The sequence below is a fragment of the Pleurodeles waltl genome, chromosome 1_2 (assembly GCF_031143425.1).
Source record: "Pleurodeles waltl isolate 20211129_DDA chromosome 1_2, aPleWal1.hap1.20221129, whole genome shotgun sequence".
NCBI classification, from domain to species: Eukaryota; Metazoa; Chordata; class Amphibia; order Caudata; family Salamandridae; genus Pleurodeles; species Pleurodeles waltl.
Window position 1 is genome coordinate 656,716,604 of NC_090437.1, and position 20,436 is coordinate 656,737,039.

Consider the following 20,436-nt stretch of genomic DNA (forward strand, 5'->3'; position numbering starts at 1 on the left):
CCTAGGGCAATGTTTATTGGACAGCTATTTTGCAATTGTATTGCACATAATGTCATTGTTTTATTAACTGTTCCAAGGTGCCCCACATATGGCTTCTAAACATGGCAGCCATGTTGGAACTTGAATACAATGACCTAATCTGCACAGTACCATTCCAAGATGACCACTCAGCACCATGTTTCTCTTGTTACTTATTTTTTGTTCCCAGCCTGTGCCCACAAAAACTAGGCAGTATAATTTTTTCTTTTTTTTTTTCAATTTTAGTGTTTACCATATACTTACTGAGTTTGTGTGTGACCTTCATTGTGGATGCATGAGTGGCTGAAAGAATGAATCAGTGGGTGGATGGATGGGCAAAGATGAGTAGCACTGCACGTATTAGGAGTTATTGGGTGTCAAAATCTGTTATTGATTGAAGAGAGTTTTAGTTCTAAGTCAAACCTTTTGGAGTTGTCAGTGCTTATTTCCAGTGATAGAAATATGAGAAACAAAAAGGCATCCCTCTTACATTTAGGTCTGGTGTTAGCTGTGACCTTTTGTTTTTATTAAAAAATATATTTAATGCATGTACGTTTACGTACAGGGGCTTTCCGTCAGCTATCTTCATCCATTGGTCTGCTCTAGTATCATTCACATTTTCCTTCCACCCACCACAGCATACAGTATAGGGCACAGGATAGCCCTCTTTGAATATTGGCTTACCTCATTGTGAGTGAAGGCATTCTGGTCTTGGGCAATGTGCACAGTAAATAGTCCCCTTCGGTGCCAGGGACTGCTGGTGCAGTGTGTACTTTTACATAAAAGTCAATATATATTTTGGCCTTTAGACAATGCCTGTTTTCATACAGCGTGCCATCATAAAAAAAATCAGAAAGCGAATAAGCACTGGCAACGTCAAAAGGTCATCACCAACACCAGGGGCTTTGTCAATGCTTGTTTAACTATACTTACACTTGAGAAGGGCATCAAACGTGTACCCCGGAAAGAGGGATAAACGGTGCCCAATATATTTTTAATTTATTTATTGTAGTTCCTCAAATGTGAAGCAGTTACAACCTGTGCTCAGGCGATTTCCGAATGACTTCATGACCCCTGCTGCAGTAATTAGCGCGTACCTTGCATCTCGTCCTGTACTAGGAACCAAGTGTGTAAGAGTGGCTGCTTTGTTTGTCTAAATGACTGCCTTTGTGAATGCCCAGCAGCAACGATAACGAACCAATAAAACCTGAAACGGTTAAGATGAGAAACGCACACTAAGGCCAGCTGCAGAATCTAAGTTTAAGCAGCATGTCTGTGTTCTCTACTCAAGTGTTCACTTTGATCTTGTTTTTGGTACTTTGGGCAGGTGAACAAAGACCCTATTTTCAGTGTTTTCTTCCTGAGGCTAACCACTTACCGAAACAGTCATGTATTTAGAAAAGAAGCGGATGGATAAATCCCAGTCCGTTGACTGATATTGTGCAGCTTGCCACAAACGGTGCTGTGAATGTATCTGTCCTTCGTATAACTGTACCACGCACTTCCTCCTAAACCGGAAGCGAGGCAGGCACAGTGTCAGATTTTGCCCAGGATGTTTCAGTGGGCACGGTTCTGTAGCACCATCTGGCACAGATGAGATCTATGGGTGTGCAGACTTGAACTGTTTTTTCTGAAAACCTAGTAAATATCTTGTCCGAACGTCACAAGCTTTCCAAAGGTCTCACTTACTTACTTAAAGTAATAATAATGATAATATAAAAGAAAACCCAGCAAGAAACGTTTAGTAGAAAACCAAATCATAACAAACTACAACTGCCGAATATTAATGAGCAGAAGCATCGGTGCGCCTGATATTTGTGGACACGTGCGTAGCTTCAAAATCATAAATAAATGAATAAATAATACAAGCATCTTGGCAATAGCAGTAGATCTGCCTTATAAATGGGAGTCCCCTTGCATTCAAGAATCCATTCAGCCACTTACTCATCCTTGTATTCGCCTACTCCCACATCCTTGATAAAACCAATACAAATTCACTACAAACACACCTGCCCAGACAAAAGCTGGAGAGAGGAAGAGACTATTCCCCTACCGGGAAACTCTATTGCTGGTGGTCACATGACGCCTCATGATAGCTGCAAGTATGTGCAGAGGCCCAAAGTTTTTATTAGAGGCACCACCACCACTACTGAATGTTGGGGATGCCTCATACCAATGCAGCCTTATCTTGATTCCACATCATGTATTTTCTTTCTTCACTCCACACTCCCTATCTGTTAACCTCCACCTTGTAGTTACTTTTACATTCCTACTTCTCCATTTTTTTAATGTCATCTTACCTTTTTCTTCCTCCTCTTTCTCACTTCTATGCCTTTCTCTCCCGGTCTGTGCCAGTCTGGTGATGAAAACTAAGTTCTAGTTCCCCAAAGTGAATGCTGGTGATGACCACCTGAAACTACCACCATAACCTTAGCACTGGGTAGTCTTAGCTTACTCTTGACTTTGTCACCCAGATACTCGTCCCTTGCCTCCCAGTTTTGTTTATTTACTTAGTAGATACTTCCATAATTTGTCAGGATTTATTATTTCTTTTTACTTTGTTTTTCTGGATGAGGTTATAACTAGACTTGTAGACAGTGTGTTATAAATGATGGGATTTTCCTTTGAAATCTTCTAAGTTTTAAACCCAAAGGGCAGTGGGAGGGATTGCTTGCAATAAATCTAACCAATGACAATCATTCATTCTTTTGCCCACCATGCCACCCCTGTTTTGCCACAATCATATGCAAGTCAGTCTCGACCTGATTCCAATCTGAACAGTCCAGCCCGAACTGCCAAGCCAGGTCCTCCCTGCACTGAAATACAAGCGGCATAAGGCTGATTTTGCCCTGACTGGGGTTCTTCTTTTGAGTGTAGCTTGGTTCCAGTGGCACAGTGATCACTCAATCACCTGGTGACCTCTTGTTTTTTCTCTCCCCTTTCAATGCATTGCAACCCTGCCACACTCCCTAACTTTCCTCAGCAGCCTATTAAATACAAAGAGTCCGGTCCTTAGACACACACCTCCATCTGCCCTTGTCTCCTCAGAGGGATGTCCATTCTGCCCTCTAACACAGCAGGAGACATATTGAGACCTGCTCTGTACGAGCAGCTTCGGAACAATGGTTAGGTTCTTTAGCTATCGCTAGTCGGTACAGACTTGCAGGAATGCAGAGAGGGTGGATGGTGAAGGTATAGGGTCACCCACCGTTTACCTACCTCTCTCACTTCACTAGGTGTAAGGCAATGTAGACCACAGTTCATCATTTGCCTTTCTGATCCTGCTTACACTGTAGACCAGAGGTACACATCAGATCGTTATTTATTGCATGTCTGAAGTCTTAGGAGCCCCACCAAGCTTTAGGAAACCAGGGAATCGTCTTCCTCCCATTGTGTAGCTTGAGTGTGAAATTAGCTGTGTTTTTTCACTGTTGTGATCGAATACTTTCAATAAATTGTTTGCGGGTCTATTACTAATGATCGAAGCTTCCTGTGCAAGCTGTTTACATCATATGGAATACAAGCTAAGGCAACTCGCCCAGAGCAGTAACAGTTGACTAATTTAAATTGTTTTTAATGTAAGCAAACTAATTCAGTCAAAATAATTTAATAGGATAAAACATTACAAACGGTATGATCTTCTGTGAGGGACTAAACAATGTTTGAACTTGAATGTACAATTGATGCTAGTGAAGCATTGGTAGTCAACTATTTTTCCCTTTTAGCAGCATACAAATGGAAATGCCGTTGCTTTATCAGTTTATTTTGTTTAGTTCATTTGTGGCATGCGCACTCCAAACTAAATTGACTAAAGTCAGGCGTTGCTACACATCTATTTTGAATTCTAGGTGGGGTAGCTGGCAAATGGTGCTAAAGCTTTAATGGATATAGGTTTTCAGGGCCTTTGTGAAGAGGAGGAGTGTAGAAAGAGCACAAGATTGCTCCAGAGGCTGGGGCATGAGTGGAGAACTGGTGGTTGATATGGCAGGCTTCAGTATAGCTGGTGTTCTGGGAAGTTCATACAAGCTGTTAATGGTAGGAGTCCGTCATGAATGTGGTGTAACAGCTTGTGTCTGACTTATGAGGACGCAGAGCCTGTCGTAGTGTAATTGGTGAGGCCGAGATTTCATAATTCATTCAGACTCTAATGTGTAGCTAATTAAACTCGCCTAATCCTGGGCCTCTTAAGTACACTGAGGATTGTTTGTTTTTTGTTGCCATTCTAACCTTTCTGACTCAAGCGAGGTTATGAACTGTGAGTCCACACATAGTTGTTGGATTATTCCACTTTCAAGTAGATGATGGTGTTCACCCATGTCATAGGTATTTGGGGACTTATCTATGAATATGTGAAGTTGTTAGGAAATATACAAGTAATTCAGATATTGAAGAGTAACAGTGGACAGTGGGAGTAAAACAAAAGTGCAGGAAATGTTATATTGTAGCTCAGTGGAGGAAATGTGAACCTGTTGTGTTGTATTTTTTTTGTAGGACTATGAGATGTGGTAAGAAGCACTTGTTCAAGTACTTTTAATTTTGTTGTGTGAAATAATATTTAGACACATGACTTATCTTCTTTTAGACATGCAGCATAACTAATTTGCACGCTTTCCTTGCTGACCCCCGTCTGTTCTCTTGTATATTGTTTATTTGATATACCTGTTGTGTATCTCTTTCCATGTCCCTTTTCTGAAAATGTTCTAGAGCTAGCACACCCATTTTCTAATTAACAACTTTCCCTTTTTTCAGAGACGACTTGGAGATGCTGCAAAGAAGGCAATCAGTAAGCTTCAGATCCGAACCATCAGGAAGGGTGACAAGGTAATTGTGCATGCTTTTGTTCTCACCTAAAAATCACCTTTACCATATTGATAATAGGAGCCTTGCCATGAAATTGCGGAAAATGTCATTGTAATGATGCTGAGACAAGAGGAAAGGATGAATGTGTAAGTCACTGAAAGAGGGCAGTAAATAGATTGGCACTTATTAACGCTTCTTGATCATTTCTGTGGTCAGACTATAGCATTTTCAAAGCCAAACACCTAGAGGTGGAACTCTACACCTAGCTGTTCCCAAGTAATGAGTAATGCCATGAGCATCTCGCGAAACTTGAAAAAGAGTCAAGCTGAATGCATGGCATTCTCTTGACCATCTAAAGGCTTAGTGGAAGTTGCTTCCTCACAACCAAAAACAGATAATTAGACTGCAAAATAAGACAACCATTGATAATGCGAAAACAGTCCAGCCTTAAAACATGGTTTTTCCGTTGCCTTTTCACATTTCTTTTTTTTTATTACAAAATTTCACAGATGACATTTGTTACTGCATTTATCCTCAATTTTACAACCTCCCTTAAAGACTCTTAACTGCTAGGCCGCATCCCCTGATAGTTCACCATATCCCTGTTGTTAATGGTATGGCTGTTGCCTGGCCCACCTCCTACTTTCAAACCCCATTCAAGCCTGTGCTCTCAGGGAATTTGTACAATGTGTGATCTCAGCAAATCCAGGCCAATTTTCATGTAGTGGCAAAAATGTTTCCTGTCAAGAGAAAATCCTTGGCTTTTAGCTGTCCATACATTGATTATAAAAACCGTTTCCACCAGTGTCAGTCATACTGCGACACAGGCATCCTCTGGTAGGATTTGTGTAACACCCTGTGTATGGATGTGGGCGTGCCCATTTTTCTAGTGCCAATTGATCTCTCAAGAGCTTTTGACGCAGTTGTTCATGGGGCTGTTTCACCCATCTTTTCTGCACAAAATGGATCTGTATGATAATCAGCTGTAATTGTTCATTGTTATGTGGTGTTTCATTGTATTGTAGGGGCCTTTTAAAAAATGTTTATTTCACTTTTGTGTTTCTCTCCTTTGTTTTATTTATGTTTTTTATAAAATGGAATTGTTTTTTCTTTTTAATCTTTTTCATGGGTTTCTACCAAAAATAAATGATTGAATGGGTTGGGTCATGCACTATAGTGGTTCCCCTCATATTTAATAACTCAACATTCAGATGAAAAACCCTCCAGGGGCGATTTGTATGATTAGTGGTATTCTCAGGGTGATTAGTCCGCGTCCACCCTTGTTTATTTCAACCATGGAAGGCTCTGTAACATTTTTGCCTGGCCAGAGCATTTCCAACTACCAGAATGTTGACAAAACATATCACTCTCTACACATGTGTATAGCACACCTCCACCATCACTAGAGATTCTTGCTCCAAGTTGGTAACTTCATCTGATGTGTTGAAGAAACTGCGAGTGAACACTAGTTACTCACTCTACTACCATCCATACTTCCTGTCCATCCGACCTTATTGCTCTCACCTTCTGGGCTTTCAGCAGACTGCATTCTCAGTGGTGGACCTGAGCAGGAGTGTGAAAGTACCGTGAGTACCTGGACAGCGATCTAAAAGACGAGAGCGTTAATTGCTGATGCATGTCGTCAGAATGGAAGCCAATCACGTATTTCTCCCAAATATTTGTTTTAAAAAGCAAGACTTGGTATACAACAGTGCTAGGGACAGAGAGGTCCCAGGAGCTGTCCGTGTTAATAATCTGTGTTCTTCTGTTCTTCTTAAATCTAGGAAACAGAGTCCGATTTTGACAACTGTGCTGTTTGTATAGAAGGCTACAAACCAAACGATGTTGTGCGGATCTTGCCCTGCCGGTAAGTTGAAAGTGTGAGCCCAACACAGTGGAACCATTTTTTGAGCTTCATCCAAAGCTATAGATATTTTATGCAGCCAGTGTTTCTTTTTGTGCTTTTCTAAAGTGATGTGGTGGGAGGATAAAAGCTGATGTATTGAAAACAAACTCCCCTACAACGGGAAGCCTTTGAGGCATCTTCTTGTACTTTCTGTCTTTAATAAGAATGTTGAAAAAAATCATAATTCATAGATAATTGCATTTAGGAAATGAGAACAACTAGGACAGATGTGTATCTTGTACCCGGCTCTCTATTCGATAAAGCAGGCATATGCCATTAGGAGAAGGGCTGCTGTCCTCCCTGGAGGCTGCGTTTACTTGGGTCAGCGGTACATGGCATGAGATGCTGAGCATGCCGCTCGCATTACTGATCATACCACCATACATCTCATAGGGGACGATGCTTTCATTCTGACCTACAAATGACCATTAGTTATTCTGCAGATGCGGTGCACAGTACTGCTATCAATTGCCCAAGGGAAGCAAGGGCTTGCAGAAGCACTTTATATACCCAAGATCCAAATTGGATGGCCGTGGGTGATCTCATATGTTGGAAAATGTCCAAGGCTAACACAGACGTAGTAACACTGGAGTTAATTGGCAGCAGCATGAGGGTGGTAGAAGCAAGCAGCTTTTTCTTGTTTTATGCCTTGGCTGTCCACAGGGTGCAACTCGGGACCTGTCTTCCCAGCAAGGCATCCATTGGGTTCTGCAGTGAATAGAGGTGGACTCAGAGTACAATTGAACAAAGTCATATCGTGACCTCTGTGATTTTATCTTTTCCTGTGTTTTTTTTTTTTTTTTCAAAGTCTTTTCTCTTTCTCCTCATCAAAACTGGATGGTCATTTTAATTTTCTCTTGAAGTCCTTTTTTTCATTTTAATACTGTGTAGGAGGCTGGCCTGGTTTGTAGTGGTACCAAGGGGTACTTACACTCTGCACCAGGTCCTTATTAGTGTAGAAGAGGTGTCTAGCAACTTAGGCTGATAGAAAAGGGTAGCTTAGCAGAGCAGCTTTGGCTGAACTAGGAGACGTGTAAAGCTCCTACTATACCACTGGTGTCATATGCACAATATCATAAGAAAACACAATACACAGATATACTAAAAATAAAGGTACTTTATTTTTATGACAATATGCCAAAAGTATCTCACTGAGTACCCTCAGTATGAGGATAGCAAATATACACAAGATATATGTACACAATACCAAAATTATGCAGTAATAGCAATAGAAGGCAATGCAAGCAATATACAGTCACAATAGATTGCAATGAGAGCACATAGGTATAGGGGCAACACAAACCATATACTCCAAAAGTGGAATGCGAATAACGTATGGACCCCAAACCTATGTGAGCTTGTAGAGGGTCGCTGGGACTGTAAGAAAACAGTGAGGGTTAGAAAAATAGCCCACCCCAAGACCCTGAAAAGTGGGTGCAAAGTGCACCTTAGTTCCCCAGAGAGCACAGAAGTCGTGATAGGGGAATTCTGCAAGGAAGACCAACACCAGCAATGCAACAACGATGGATTTCCAGACGAGAGTACCTGTGGAACAAGGGGACCAAGTCCAAGAGTCACACTCAAGTCGTGAGTGGGCAGATGCCCAAGAAATGCCAGCTGAGGGTGCAAAGAAGCTGCCACCGGATGATAGAATCTGTGGATTCTGCAAGAACGAAGAGGACTAGGAACTTCCCCTTTGGAGGGTGGATGTCCCACATCGTGAAGAAGCTTGCAGAGGTGTTTCCGTGCAGAGAGACCGCAAACAAGCCTTGCTAGCTGCAAGGGTCGCGGTTAGGGTTTTTGGATGCTCCTGTGGCCCAGGAGGGACCAGGATGTCGCCAATTGCGTGAGGAGACAGAGGGGGCGCCCAGCAAGACAAGGAGCCCTCTCAGAAGCAAGCAGCACCCGCAGAAGTGCCGGAACAGGCACTACGAAGAAGAGTGAACCGGAGCTCACCTGAAGTCACGAAAGAAGGTCCCACGACGCCAGAGGACAACTCAGGAGGTCGTGCACTGCAGGTTAGAGTGTCGGGGACCCAGGCTTGTCTGTGCACAAAGGAAATCCTGGAAGAGTGCACAGGAGCCAGAGCAGCTGCAAATCACGCGGTACCCAGCAATGCAGTCTAGCGTGGGGAGGCAAGGACTTCCCTCCACCAAACTTGGACTGAAGAGTCACTGGACTGTGGGAGTCACTTGGACAGAGTTGCTGAGTTCCAGGGACCACACTCGTCGTGCTGAGAGGGGACCCAGAGGACCGGTGATGCAGTCTTTTGGTGCCTGCGGTTGCAGGGGGAAAATTCCGTCGACCCACGGGAGATTTCTTCGGAGCTTCTAGTGCAGAGAGGAGGCAGACTACCCCCACAGCATGCACCACCAGGAAAGCAGTCGAGAAGGCAGCTGGATCAGCGATACAAGGTTGCAGTAGTCATCTTTGCTACTTTGTTGCGGTTTTGCAGGCGTCCAGAGCAGTCAGCGGTCGATTCCTTGGCAGAAGGTGAAGAGAGAGATGCAGAGGAACTCTGATGAGCTCTTGCATTCGTTATCTAAAGAATTCCCCAAAGCAGAGACCCTAAATAGCCAGAAGAGGAGGTTTGGCTACTTAGGAAGGAGGATAGGCTAGCAACACAGGTAAGAGCCTATCAGAAGGAGTCTCTGACGTCACCTGCTGGCCCTGGCCACTCAGAGCAGTCCAGTGTGCCAGCAGCACCTCTGTTTCCAAGATGGCAGAGGTCTGGAGCACACTGGAGGAGCTCTGGGCACCTCCCAGGGGAGGTGCAGGTCAGGGGAGTGGTCACTCCCATTTCCTTTGTCCAGTTTCGCGCCAGAGCAGGGCTGGGGGATCCCTGAACCGGTGTAGACTGGCTTATGCAGAGATGGGCACCATCTCTGCCCATCAAAGCATTTCCAGAGGCTGGGGGGGAGGCTACTCCTCCCCAGCCCTGACACCTTTTTCCAAAGGGAGAGGGTGTAACACCCTCTCTCTGAGGAAGTCCTTTGTTCTGCCTTCCTGGGCCAAGCCTGGCTGGACCCCAGGAGGGCAGAAACCTGTCTAAGGGGTTGGTAGCAGCAGCAGCTGCAGTGAAACCCCGGGAAAGGTAGTTTGGCAGTACCCGGGTCTGTGCTAGAGACTCGGGGGATCATGGAATTGTCTCCCCAATGCCAGAATGGCATTGGGGTGACAATTCCATGATCTTAGACAAGTTACATGGCCATGTTCGGAGTTACCATTGTGACGCTGTACATAGGTAATGACCTATGTATAGTGCACGGGTGTAATGGTGTCCCCGCACTCACAAAGTCCGGGGAATTTGCCCTGAACAATGTGGGGGCACCTTGGCTAGTGTCAGGGTGCCCACACACTAAGTAACTTAGCACCCAACCTTTACCAGGTAATGGTTAGACATATAGGTGACTTATACGTTACTTAAGTGCAGTGGTAAATGGCTGTGAAATAACGTGGACGTTATTTCACTCAGGCTGCAATGGCAGGCCTGTGTAAGAATTGTCAGAGCTCCCTATGGGTGGCAAAAGAAATGCTGCAGCCCATAGGGATCTCCTGGAACCCCAATACCCTGGGTACCTCAGTACCATATACTAGGGAATTATAAAGGTGTTCCAGTATGCCAATGTGAATTGGTGAAATTGGTCACTAGCCTGTTAGTGACAATTTGTAAAGAGAGAGCATAACCACTGAGGTTCTGGTTAGCAGAGCCTCAGTGAGACAGTTAGGCATCACACAGGGAACACATACATATAGGTCACAAACTTATGAGCACTGGGGTCCTGACTAGCAGGGTCCCAGTGACACATAACAAACATACTGAAAACATAGGGTTTTCACTATGAGCACTGGGCCCTGGCTAGCAGGATCCCAGTGAGACAGTGAAAACACCCTGACATACACTCACAAACAGGCCAAAAGTGGGGGTAACAAGGCTAGAAAGAGTCTACTTTCTCACAGACTGCATTTCAATTTGCCAGTTTGAAGGATTTGGTTGAGATCATTGTCTGTACTGTTATTTAAAAATTATACCTAATAATGGGTGATGCATTAGTACAGGATTTATTGAAGACTTTATTATGATTAATAGGGCCGGATGTGTAGTTCTTGCTGTTCTTTTCAGTGAAAGAGACAACTTAAGGTATACAAAGTTAGATATTTGTATTTATTATTTGAAACACCGTCCCTTATTTTCACAACCAGAACAATGATCAAATATAATTTTCCCAGATGCCCGTTATGTATATTAGAGGTTTCTGACATGTGTTGTTATGCTGCCAGTTGATAATCATTTGTGAAGAGCAAGCCCTTAGATACATTTAAGTGTGGTATACAGAGGAAAAAGGAATGTGATAGCAAATGGCGAGCAAGAGAAATATGACAAGAGAAGGCGAAACTTGACCATTAGGAGGTGAATGGAAATATTGGGAGATCGAGGAGATTAAAATAGACTAATGTGGGACTAGGAGTAAGCGCCGAGGAAGACATAGCAACAGTCCACCCAACAAAGGATTGGAGTGGGATGAGCGTTTTGGCCCCTTCCTAAAAAAAGAAATGAAAGGTCAAATATAAAGATTATTATAATGCTGGAGCTAGCATTAAGAAGTATAAGAGGCATCAGAGAAATTGGACTGGCGTAATTACAAAAGAGGGTGCAACTCTTAGAATGCAGACAAAAGTGAAAAGAAAAGATCAGTAGAAACAGAATAGACACTTATGGAAGTCAGGCCTGTGCCAAAAAGAGTGGAAATAATGTAATTTTACTTTCAGCACAATTAAGCTGTGGTGAATCGTTAGATGTTCTTTCACGGTCTGAAGAGAGAAATACTGACATTAATTAGTGCTGTGTATTAGTTGGAAATGAGCATTGGTAAAGCCAGTAGGTTTCACCTTTTAGCTGTCAGTGCAGGCTTTGCCAATGCTTTTTGCCAGTGCTGTGCAGCACGACAACTTATGCGTGTGTATGCATTGCCATGCATCACTGCCACCATTTTGTTAATTTTGTTTATTTATCATTTCAGGATGACGGACATCGATCATAGTGGTAAATAAAAATAAAAAATCCACAAAGATGCCTTTTTTTAATAGGAGAGGTCCAGCAACAAATTGCAGATGTCGAGCACCCCAAATAATAACATTTTGTAAAAAGAAAAAAAAAGAAAAGCAGATTGCTATGCGAAGGTGGGGTGGGGAGGACAACACAAGAGCAGATGAAGGAGAAGTCAACACGGGTGGAGCAATGGGCAGTGGAGTAGCGCTGAGGTGTGGGGGTTCTAAAAAGTAATTACAAGCAAAAATATAAGTCAGGTAGTTAGTAGTAGGGGAAGCACAAGATGGATGGGTAGGGGGGCTGATGAAAGAGTAATGGAGCACATTAGGAGGTAAGCTGTGCATAAGGGAGAGATCAATACAACACATGCAGTGCTAAAAGAAAATAGTTATTCCCTAAATACTGTGGGGTCTGCAAAGCACTGACATACTGGAGAGGTGATGGTATGGAGGAGGCAACTGCATTCTTTGTTTTTGGGGTGAGTTGGTGGATGATTCAGGACATTTTGATGTGATTTGTTTGGGGGAATAGATGGAAGAACATCTGGTAGGATGGTCTGCATTGGTAGATTAGGATTGCCAGGATCTAGGGTTTGGTGTCTGTAGGCAGGGATGGTGGCTGGAGGCAGGTGTGAGGGTTTGGTTTCAGTGTTGTAGGAGTTTTAAGACAGACACTGGACCAGTGAGCTGTTTTGAAGGGTGGCTAGAAGGCAAGCATCTGTTTTGGGGGTATTTATGATAGGATACCAGTAATCTAAAGGTTTATTTATATGAGTAAGAAAGTGCTAGTTATGAACCCAGGTTTGTGGGATGGTAGGATGATGACAAGTGAGTTACTGGGTTGCATTTGGAGCATGGGGATAGCTGGATGATTGGTATGGGGCTCCTGGGGGGACTGGTTTGGGCATGGGGGGGTAGCAGAGTGCCGGTATGGAGGTCTCTTTCAGAGGGCCAGGTATGACAGGATGCCAGTTATTAGTTTTTTGGGTTAGGGAGGGATGTAGATGGCAAGATACTTGGTATTGTGGTCTGGTTTTTGGCTGGTTGACAGGGTGCCAGGTTTATGAGGTTGTCAGAATTGGTCTGTTTTGGGGTAGCAAAATGCCAGTTGTGTGTGTGCGATTTTTAAGGGATAACATGACATTTTTTTGTGAATTCTTGGCGGCTGTAGGGTGCAACATATTTTTGTGTGTGTTTGTAATGTATAGATATCAGCTATGAATGAGTGTCGTTTTTTGGGTTTTTGGATGGTATATGGGTTACTTAGAGGGCTGTGTGCAGGTGTGAATGTGCTGTGGAAAGGAACATGATTCTTACATCAGTGTCTGTTTCGATGGTGAGAAGACACTGAGTATAGACCATAATATCTTTCATTAGGTTTTGCTAATGAGTGTCTTGGTTCATAAATCACCAGGTAACAATTCATAACTAGACCAGATAACTGATGTTATGGTGACATGGAGCTGTGTGGTAATCCTAGGCATGGGTCTAGTTAGAGGGTCGAAGTAAAAAAACATTTCATTCTGTAACAAAAATTCAAAAATGTAGCAGTGCATGCTAGACTTGGGCTCGTTGAAATTCTTTGGCAAAAAAACTGATTTGGCGAAATCTAGTTCTTTTTTCTGTTGTGGAGTGAGAGCTGACTTCTTTCACAGGTAAACAAAACAAGCACGGGCAAAGCGAATAGATCTGGCATTGGCTGACCGTCTTTTGGCTATTCTGAAGAACTCAAAGTTCACTTTATCTTCATGTTGTAGCTTGAGATCCCTTTGTCAGCGAGCAGAGACAGATCCTGGGGATTTGAGAGGAACCACTGAAAACAGCGGGATGATGTACACTCTTCGCTGATTAAAACCTGAAAGTGTTCAATGTGAGTGACTGAATTCTGATCTTTTACAAAGAGCACATCTGCACAAAAAGTAGTTCCCAAAATATTTTAGGCATTCTTTTTTAAATTGGCGAGGGCCCAGCTGTTCCCTCAACAACAAATTTTGACAAAAGCCATGACAAAACAAGGCAAGTATTGAAATAGCCAGGGAACCGGCAATTGGGCTGAATTATGGACCTGCCATCGATAAACTGAGCTCTCAGATTGACCGCTGGACCTGGCTCCCCTTTCTATGCCTGGCCATATTGCCATCATCTAGATGGTGCTTCTAACCAACTTCTTGTACTTGTTTGCAAATATCTGATTCCTCTCAACTCCTTTTTCTTGCCCCCCAGGGGCCACCTATTGCGGCTGGTCTGGTGGGGTAGGAGGAGGGGGTTGTCCCCGGATCTGATGGGAAATCTTGATACTTCCATATGAGGGTGGTGAGTTTGGGGTCCCTCATTTTCAGCTTTACTATCTGGCTTCGCAATATTAGTATGTACATCATTGCTATGTGCCCTTTCCTACTAACCCCAGGCCCCCTCCATTCTGGAGATTTATTCTGTCAAGCTTCTGCCTTGCTGCATCTGGATGACCTCTTTTAGGCAAAGAGCTGGAAAAAGGCTTTCAGCTTCTCTTTCGTGGCATTGTCTGCACTGTTTTACTTCCAAGATTCTTCCTATATTTCCATTCTGCCATCTATACTGCATCCCTGGCCTTCCGCTTCCAAATACTGACTTAACAGAAGCCTTTAATCTTTTCAGCCTTGTTCTTTCTCTGTAAATTTCCAGCTGAGGTCCAGACGTTTTCTGATATTTTCATATATCCGCCGAGTAGGCACGGTTCCTCTGTTTATTGTTGCACCAGAGTTCCTTTCACCTTCACCCACGTTCTGTATTGTTCTTCTAGTTCCCATTGCCCACAGGGCAATGAATGCCCCAGTGACTGTTGGGCACAGATTGCTCCTGACATTTAAATACTTAGTTTCAGTTTCTGCTTGTGTTTATTATTGTTTTGTATATATTCTTAGGTATTGGCTAGTATAAGTATACTCTCTGACCTTTCTCAGTGTCAACTTCTTAGATTGCAAATTTTGCTCTTGAATGTATTCTGTACAGTACTCTGGTTTTCTGATCCTTTTCAAATCCTTTGTTGAAGTATATATGTTTACAGTGTGACTTCTGGGATGGTCCCTCCCTATTTTCATCAGATAAGGGATTGATTACAGTTGCAGCAGCCTCTCGAATCTTTCCTGTATCAGCCAAGGGTGTGGAAGTCCTATCGCCCGATGCCCAGGACATATTGTTTTCATGTTTATTTTGTCCTTCGGACAAGTAGGTCCAGACTCCTGCAGCAATTTGGCTGCCATTTATTAACTTATGATTCATTAATGCAAAGTATATATTAATAGGGTGAGCACCCCTAACAAAAGCTGTCAACTTGTCTTGCATTACTGACAGTGGTTCCAGTATAAAACAAAATGTGCACACACGTTTGTTAAGTTGAAGAACCTGAGACAACATACAATAATCCAAGAATGCTCTCTCATTATATGCAAATACCTGCAGAAGCCTGAAAGAAATATTGATTATTCTTTGTTTTCAAAATGAAAGGTTCACAAAAAAATGTAACTGAAAGAAAAGCATTTTGCTACACTGTTCAATTCAAAGCACTATTTCTTTGAGGGAAATGTAAAATGTGCGTGACACGTGTTAATATTTCCAAACAATATTAATTATGGGAAATTAGTGTAAAACGAGTTTCAACAAGACTACAGGAAACATGAAAATGAACAAGGATTGGCAAACACAATAGGTTTTGGTTTTGTCAATGCATGATTTGTTTGGACATCATTTTTGTAAAACGTAATTATTGTGGGAGTAGCTGAGCCCTCAGCAATGTAATACAAACATTGGCTAGAACACAAATGTTTTTGGGTCTCACACATTGCCATAGTAATCTCTGGCTATGAAGGAAACTACTTTCTGTTCCATTGTACACCTTGTGAAAGAGCAGAATGCCATCAGTCACAGGGAAGTGAACCATATACAAAGTTATAAGTATATATCGTTTCAGTAACAACAAAAGGTCTTGGCTAATGCCAGACATATTTAGGGGCCCAATTATTAAAGCAAGAAAGTGATAAAAGTGCACCTATGGTATATATGTCCTTATGTTAGTGCAGAAATACATCTTTGAAGAATTCACGTCACAAGAATTTTCCGACATAGGCCCCGAAACCACAGTTGTAGAAACTGTTTATGAACTACATTTTATTGTGAGGATTTGTAAGTTCACTTTACCTACAACTTATTTTTTCTTCACTCTCGAAAATGTTTCACTTTTACCTTTGTCAGGAGTAAATTTCCAACCTTTCCCTGTGTGGGAAAAGACTAGGGAAGAGTTGGTGAAAAGCTTTGCACATTCACGTTTGAAGGTTTGCACAGGCTCAAAGCTATTCCAGCCCTGGAACCACCACGTTTCGTTACTTTTAATGCCATCATGTGCATTTGCAAAAACGTGGCAAAATCAGGCTATTGCTACAATACAAACCACACTATATATAATATGAGTCCCGGAAAATCGGAACGGCTACTGTCAGTGCTCTGATATAATGAGAATGTTATCATAATTTTTCACCTCATTGCATTGGCACCAAAGGGACAACTAGATTTTATTTTTACAGGACAAGTAGATTTATGAAGCATCATGCCCCATGGACAAGTAAATATTTTATAAAATTCTACACCTCAGATCAGTACTGTTGTGTGTCCCAGTCCACCTGCAGACATAGTAAGACAGTATAGTATGCATGTGTAAAGTATGACTTTCCTGAATTACATGAGCAACCTGCTGGTTTCAATCCAAAAGCGTTTTGTTATTATAGTAGAATACCCCTTATTGTACACCAGTCCATCCCCATCTCTGATCAAACCAAGTCATCAAGAAACCATGCCGTTTTCCTTTAGCTCATATGACCTCCCTCCCTATAGTTATCGCCTGTCATCTGTAGCTCTCAATGGAAGTAAAAGGGACACTGGGACGCAAGAGAGCTCATCAATGGAGCATCTTGCAGCACAAGAGAGCAATTGCATATGACGGTACACAAACTGCAAAACCATTAGCAAAGATCTAGATCCTTCATTTTCGAATGCTGTTGTTCAGAATCACGGCACATGTAACTGGAGCAAAAGGCAGGGTCTCCTATGTAAGGCAGCGGATAGAACAGCTGCCGTAGGAAAAAAGGTTTCTTTGGTTACATCCATTCAGCTCATGCCAACACAAATTTGCTGCAACTGCAAAATAAAACTTTGCAGACAACGCCACGAAAGAGAAGCTGAAAGCCTTTTTCCAGCTCTTTGCCTAAAAGAGAATTATCACAAGAGCACAGCAACGGTTATAGCTACAATCCATGTTGCATGGGTAGTCTCTTCTGGTCATCAGTCAGTTTCAGCTGGTGGCTGAATGGCCGGATTGTGACTCGTTTTGTGAATAGAATCCCTGTTTTGGAAAGTTCTGCATGGAAGAAGTCTGCCCATATATCAGTTTGTCAAGTCTACAATGTTGCTAGCGCGCCTGGTCCTTAGTAAGTAAACTTACAAGGGGACGCGTATTGGTCGATGAATCTTTTGAATCGCATGGAGTGTCCTAGTCATGCAGTGACTATTGCATCAATAACTAACATCAATAATCAGGAAAACACTCTATGAAATCACAACGTTAAACCATACTAATCAAGAATAACCACTACTCAGGAAAAGAGTTAACAAGTTTTTTTTCCCTATTGCTTACAATTCTAAATCATCTGTTAGATCGACTTTATTCAAATCAACTCTTTTATTAATTCATTAGTAAGGACATTATCTTTTAAAGAAAACATATGCAACGAAGCAACAACATAAGCTATGAATACCAGCATTAACAATGTAATTCAGCAATTTAGTTCGTCAGTCATTTGTCACCGTCAATGTCACCCCTAGCAGCCTACCTAACCAAGATTAGCATTAGCATGGGGGTCTTCATGCGAAAACAATTTAGAGAAAACATCAATTTGGAAAAATCTACCTAAGTGTGAATCTCTACAAACAGCGCAGTTGGTACCTAGAAGAAAAGGCACAAAAATCGTCAGTCACATTTTCATAGCTACCTATCCAGGATGGATCAGCAACAAGTCAGTCTTCATCTTCAAGTCATCAATTAGTCAACTACGGATCAGGCTCACAGAGTATGAACCCAATATCAGCACCTCGGACAGCGTCTCCTGACGTCATCAATTTTCTCCCCGCAATTCTGATTCCTCGCCCCTTGTCATTTCTTTGTATTAGGGTCTTCCAGTCCATCTCCCTAATTGCTAATTGGTCAGTCTGTCAGCAGATATGACTTTAACCTAAAGTTTGTGTTAACTGAATCTACTAATTTTCATAAACTTCAAGTTACACGAAACGGAGTGGTTCTTCATGCGTTGCCCTCATACTCCAGTCCTTCAGGTATCAAAATTGTTGCATATGGCTCTCCAGTCAGTGCCTCTATTGTTCAAGTCCTGGGAAAGTACATTTAGAATGCTCTACACGTAATTGTATCAGATTGTCTTCATCATCTCCTGTCTGCCGGTACATTTCAGAAAATTCTAGCTAAGTAACTTGAACTTCGAACGGGTCAAGGCTGCAGTCCACGATTTCCAGTCCTTTGCAAGGTGTCCGGTTTCTCCATGTTCAGAGAGTGCGAGGCCCAGTGGAACTAGGCCTTTAGTTCAGCTAACATAATAATACAAAACAGAGGTTATGCGTCTCATTATGACATATTGCTATATTTTTCTCATATATTTTCATTATTTTTCACATCTTCAGTCGTTTTAGTACACATGGTGATCATACCCCGAGGGCACATTTTTCAAAAATGCGCATTATTTTTCTACGATTAATTTCTTTATGCATTTTCTCATTAGTAACAACATATAGATCATTAATAATTTTCTCAATTAGCATATCTGCTTCAACAATGTCAAAGTCATTAAAAAAGAGTTAGGCAACTGGAGTGTTTGAGAAAGACTATATTTGCAGAAGAGTTGTTAAGAGGCACAACAGGGTATTGCTTTATTTGCTGCATGCTTTAAACACTTGGGTATCTCAATCCCTCGAATGTGAGAAGTTGTAGATATGCATGAAGTTGACTTGGGCATAAAGAAAGCTCGTCTAAATTGCTTACTTTTTCTGTTAATAAAATCCGAATTAGAGAACTGCCTCAAAGAATTTGAATTGATCAATTAATATACAGATTTCACTTTATCACTGTATTAAAGAGAATGACTTAGGAATATTATGGAAATATATTTTCTTAATGTATCTGCACTTTATTGAAACATCACTTGGGTGTCCCCTTCCAGTAATAGGTGGGAACTGTCAACATCTTTCCATATATTTACCTATACATATTGCAAAACATCTTTCAGTATAATTTGAACCTGGGTGTAAACTTTGGGGAAGGGTGAATGAGATCGGAGGGTAAGGTTACCGGAAATGGAATGAGTTTCTAGGTGATGCATAGGGAACTCAGAGGCTATCATTGGCAAAACTAGAAGACACGTCTTTATTTGCAGGTGCAGGAAATGAACCTGCAGAGGCACAGTCTGTATGCATCACAAAGGGGGCATGGGTACTTTTAAAATAAAGTCAGAATGACTTTACTTGAAAGTTCATGACAATTTGGAATACATTATTTTTGGCAGGCTTTAAGGTTTGAATTATGTCAAGAACTGGAGAACATAAGATTTAACATTATTTAATCATGATATCTGAGATTTACTTAATATCTGGAAACCCCTTACGGGAACATGTAATGAAGTATCTGGTGGGATAGATATGGAAATAGGCTACTGACTTAACTGACTTTAAAATTCTTTAGCCCAACTGAAGGGCTAAACGTTTCTTGAAATACTCTTACCTCTTTCTAGGGTAGTATGGGTTGTCTCCCACAAATTAAGTGGTGTTTTATATAGGAGCCAGCAATTACAGTGTAGTACAGTTGCAGAATAAGATTTTGGGTGCAAACAGAAGCTGATATAAAAATGAGAAGCACTTCATAACTAGAGACTACTTAAACATTGTTAATGACAAAAGAAGAAATAAACCGAACTTTGAACAAATTGAGTAAATATTTTGATTTTGAAAGATGTGTTCGGTAAAGCCTTGTGTGAATGGCCATTGGCAGATCTGTTTTTTAATGGTAAATTCTGAAGCTTTGCTTGGGTGCATTAGGCAAGGCTGCCCTATTAGCTCCACTCTTATTTGCTCTTTCTATGGAGCCACTAGCAATAGATTTTTGAATTTTGAAGGAGGAATTTAGTAAGAGAATGAAATGCAAAGGTTCCCAGATTTAGATAATATTATGTTTTACTTGCAGAACCCCACAATGCGAAGTAACCAATTTGAGAAAATAGCGATAGAAGTCATCATAGTAAATATCAGAGTATGACATTGAATATACACATATATTTATGGATGAAACTGTTTTGGACGGTTGATTTATTTAAAGCATGCTTTTTTTCTTTCCTATAACAGAGGAAGATTGATTTGAGTAGATGACATTCAAATCGTTTTTTAATTTTGAAAATAAATCATTTATTGAAAATGTCAGTTTTGCCTCTTATTATATTTCTTTATTAAAAAATTCCAGTGAGTATGTATTCAAAGATTTCAAAGGATTTGCAAAGCAAGTTGAATAGTTTAGTTTGATTGAGAAATAAATAACAGGAATCCTTAGAAGAGACTTGGCCAGGCAAATTTGAGAGTATATT

At 41.6% G+C, this 20,436-nt stretch overlaps 1 protein-coding gene across 1 annotated transcript in view; it reads left to right on the top strand.

Moving 5' to 3' along the window:
* Positions 1 to 20,436, top strand: part of RNF150 (ring finger protein 150) — a 437,576-nt gene that overhangs the window by 294,794 nt on the left and 122,346 nt on the right. Inside the window, exons 3-4 of the mRNA XM_069242581.1 lie at positions 4,768 to 4,839; positions 6,603 to 6,685. Coding sequence (XP_069098682.1) covers positions 4,768 to 4,839; positions 6,603 to 6,685 — 155 coding nt within the window. The remainder of the gene's footprint in view (positions 1 to 4,767; positions 4,840 to 6,602; positions 6,686 to 20,436) is intronic.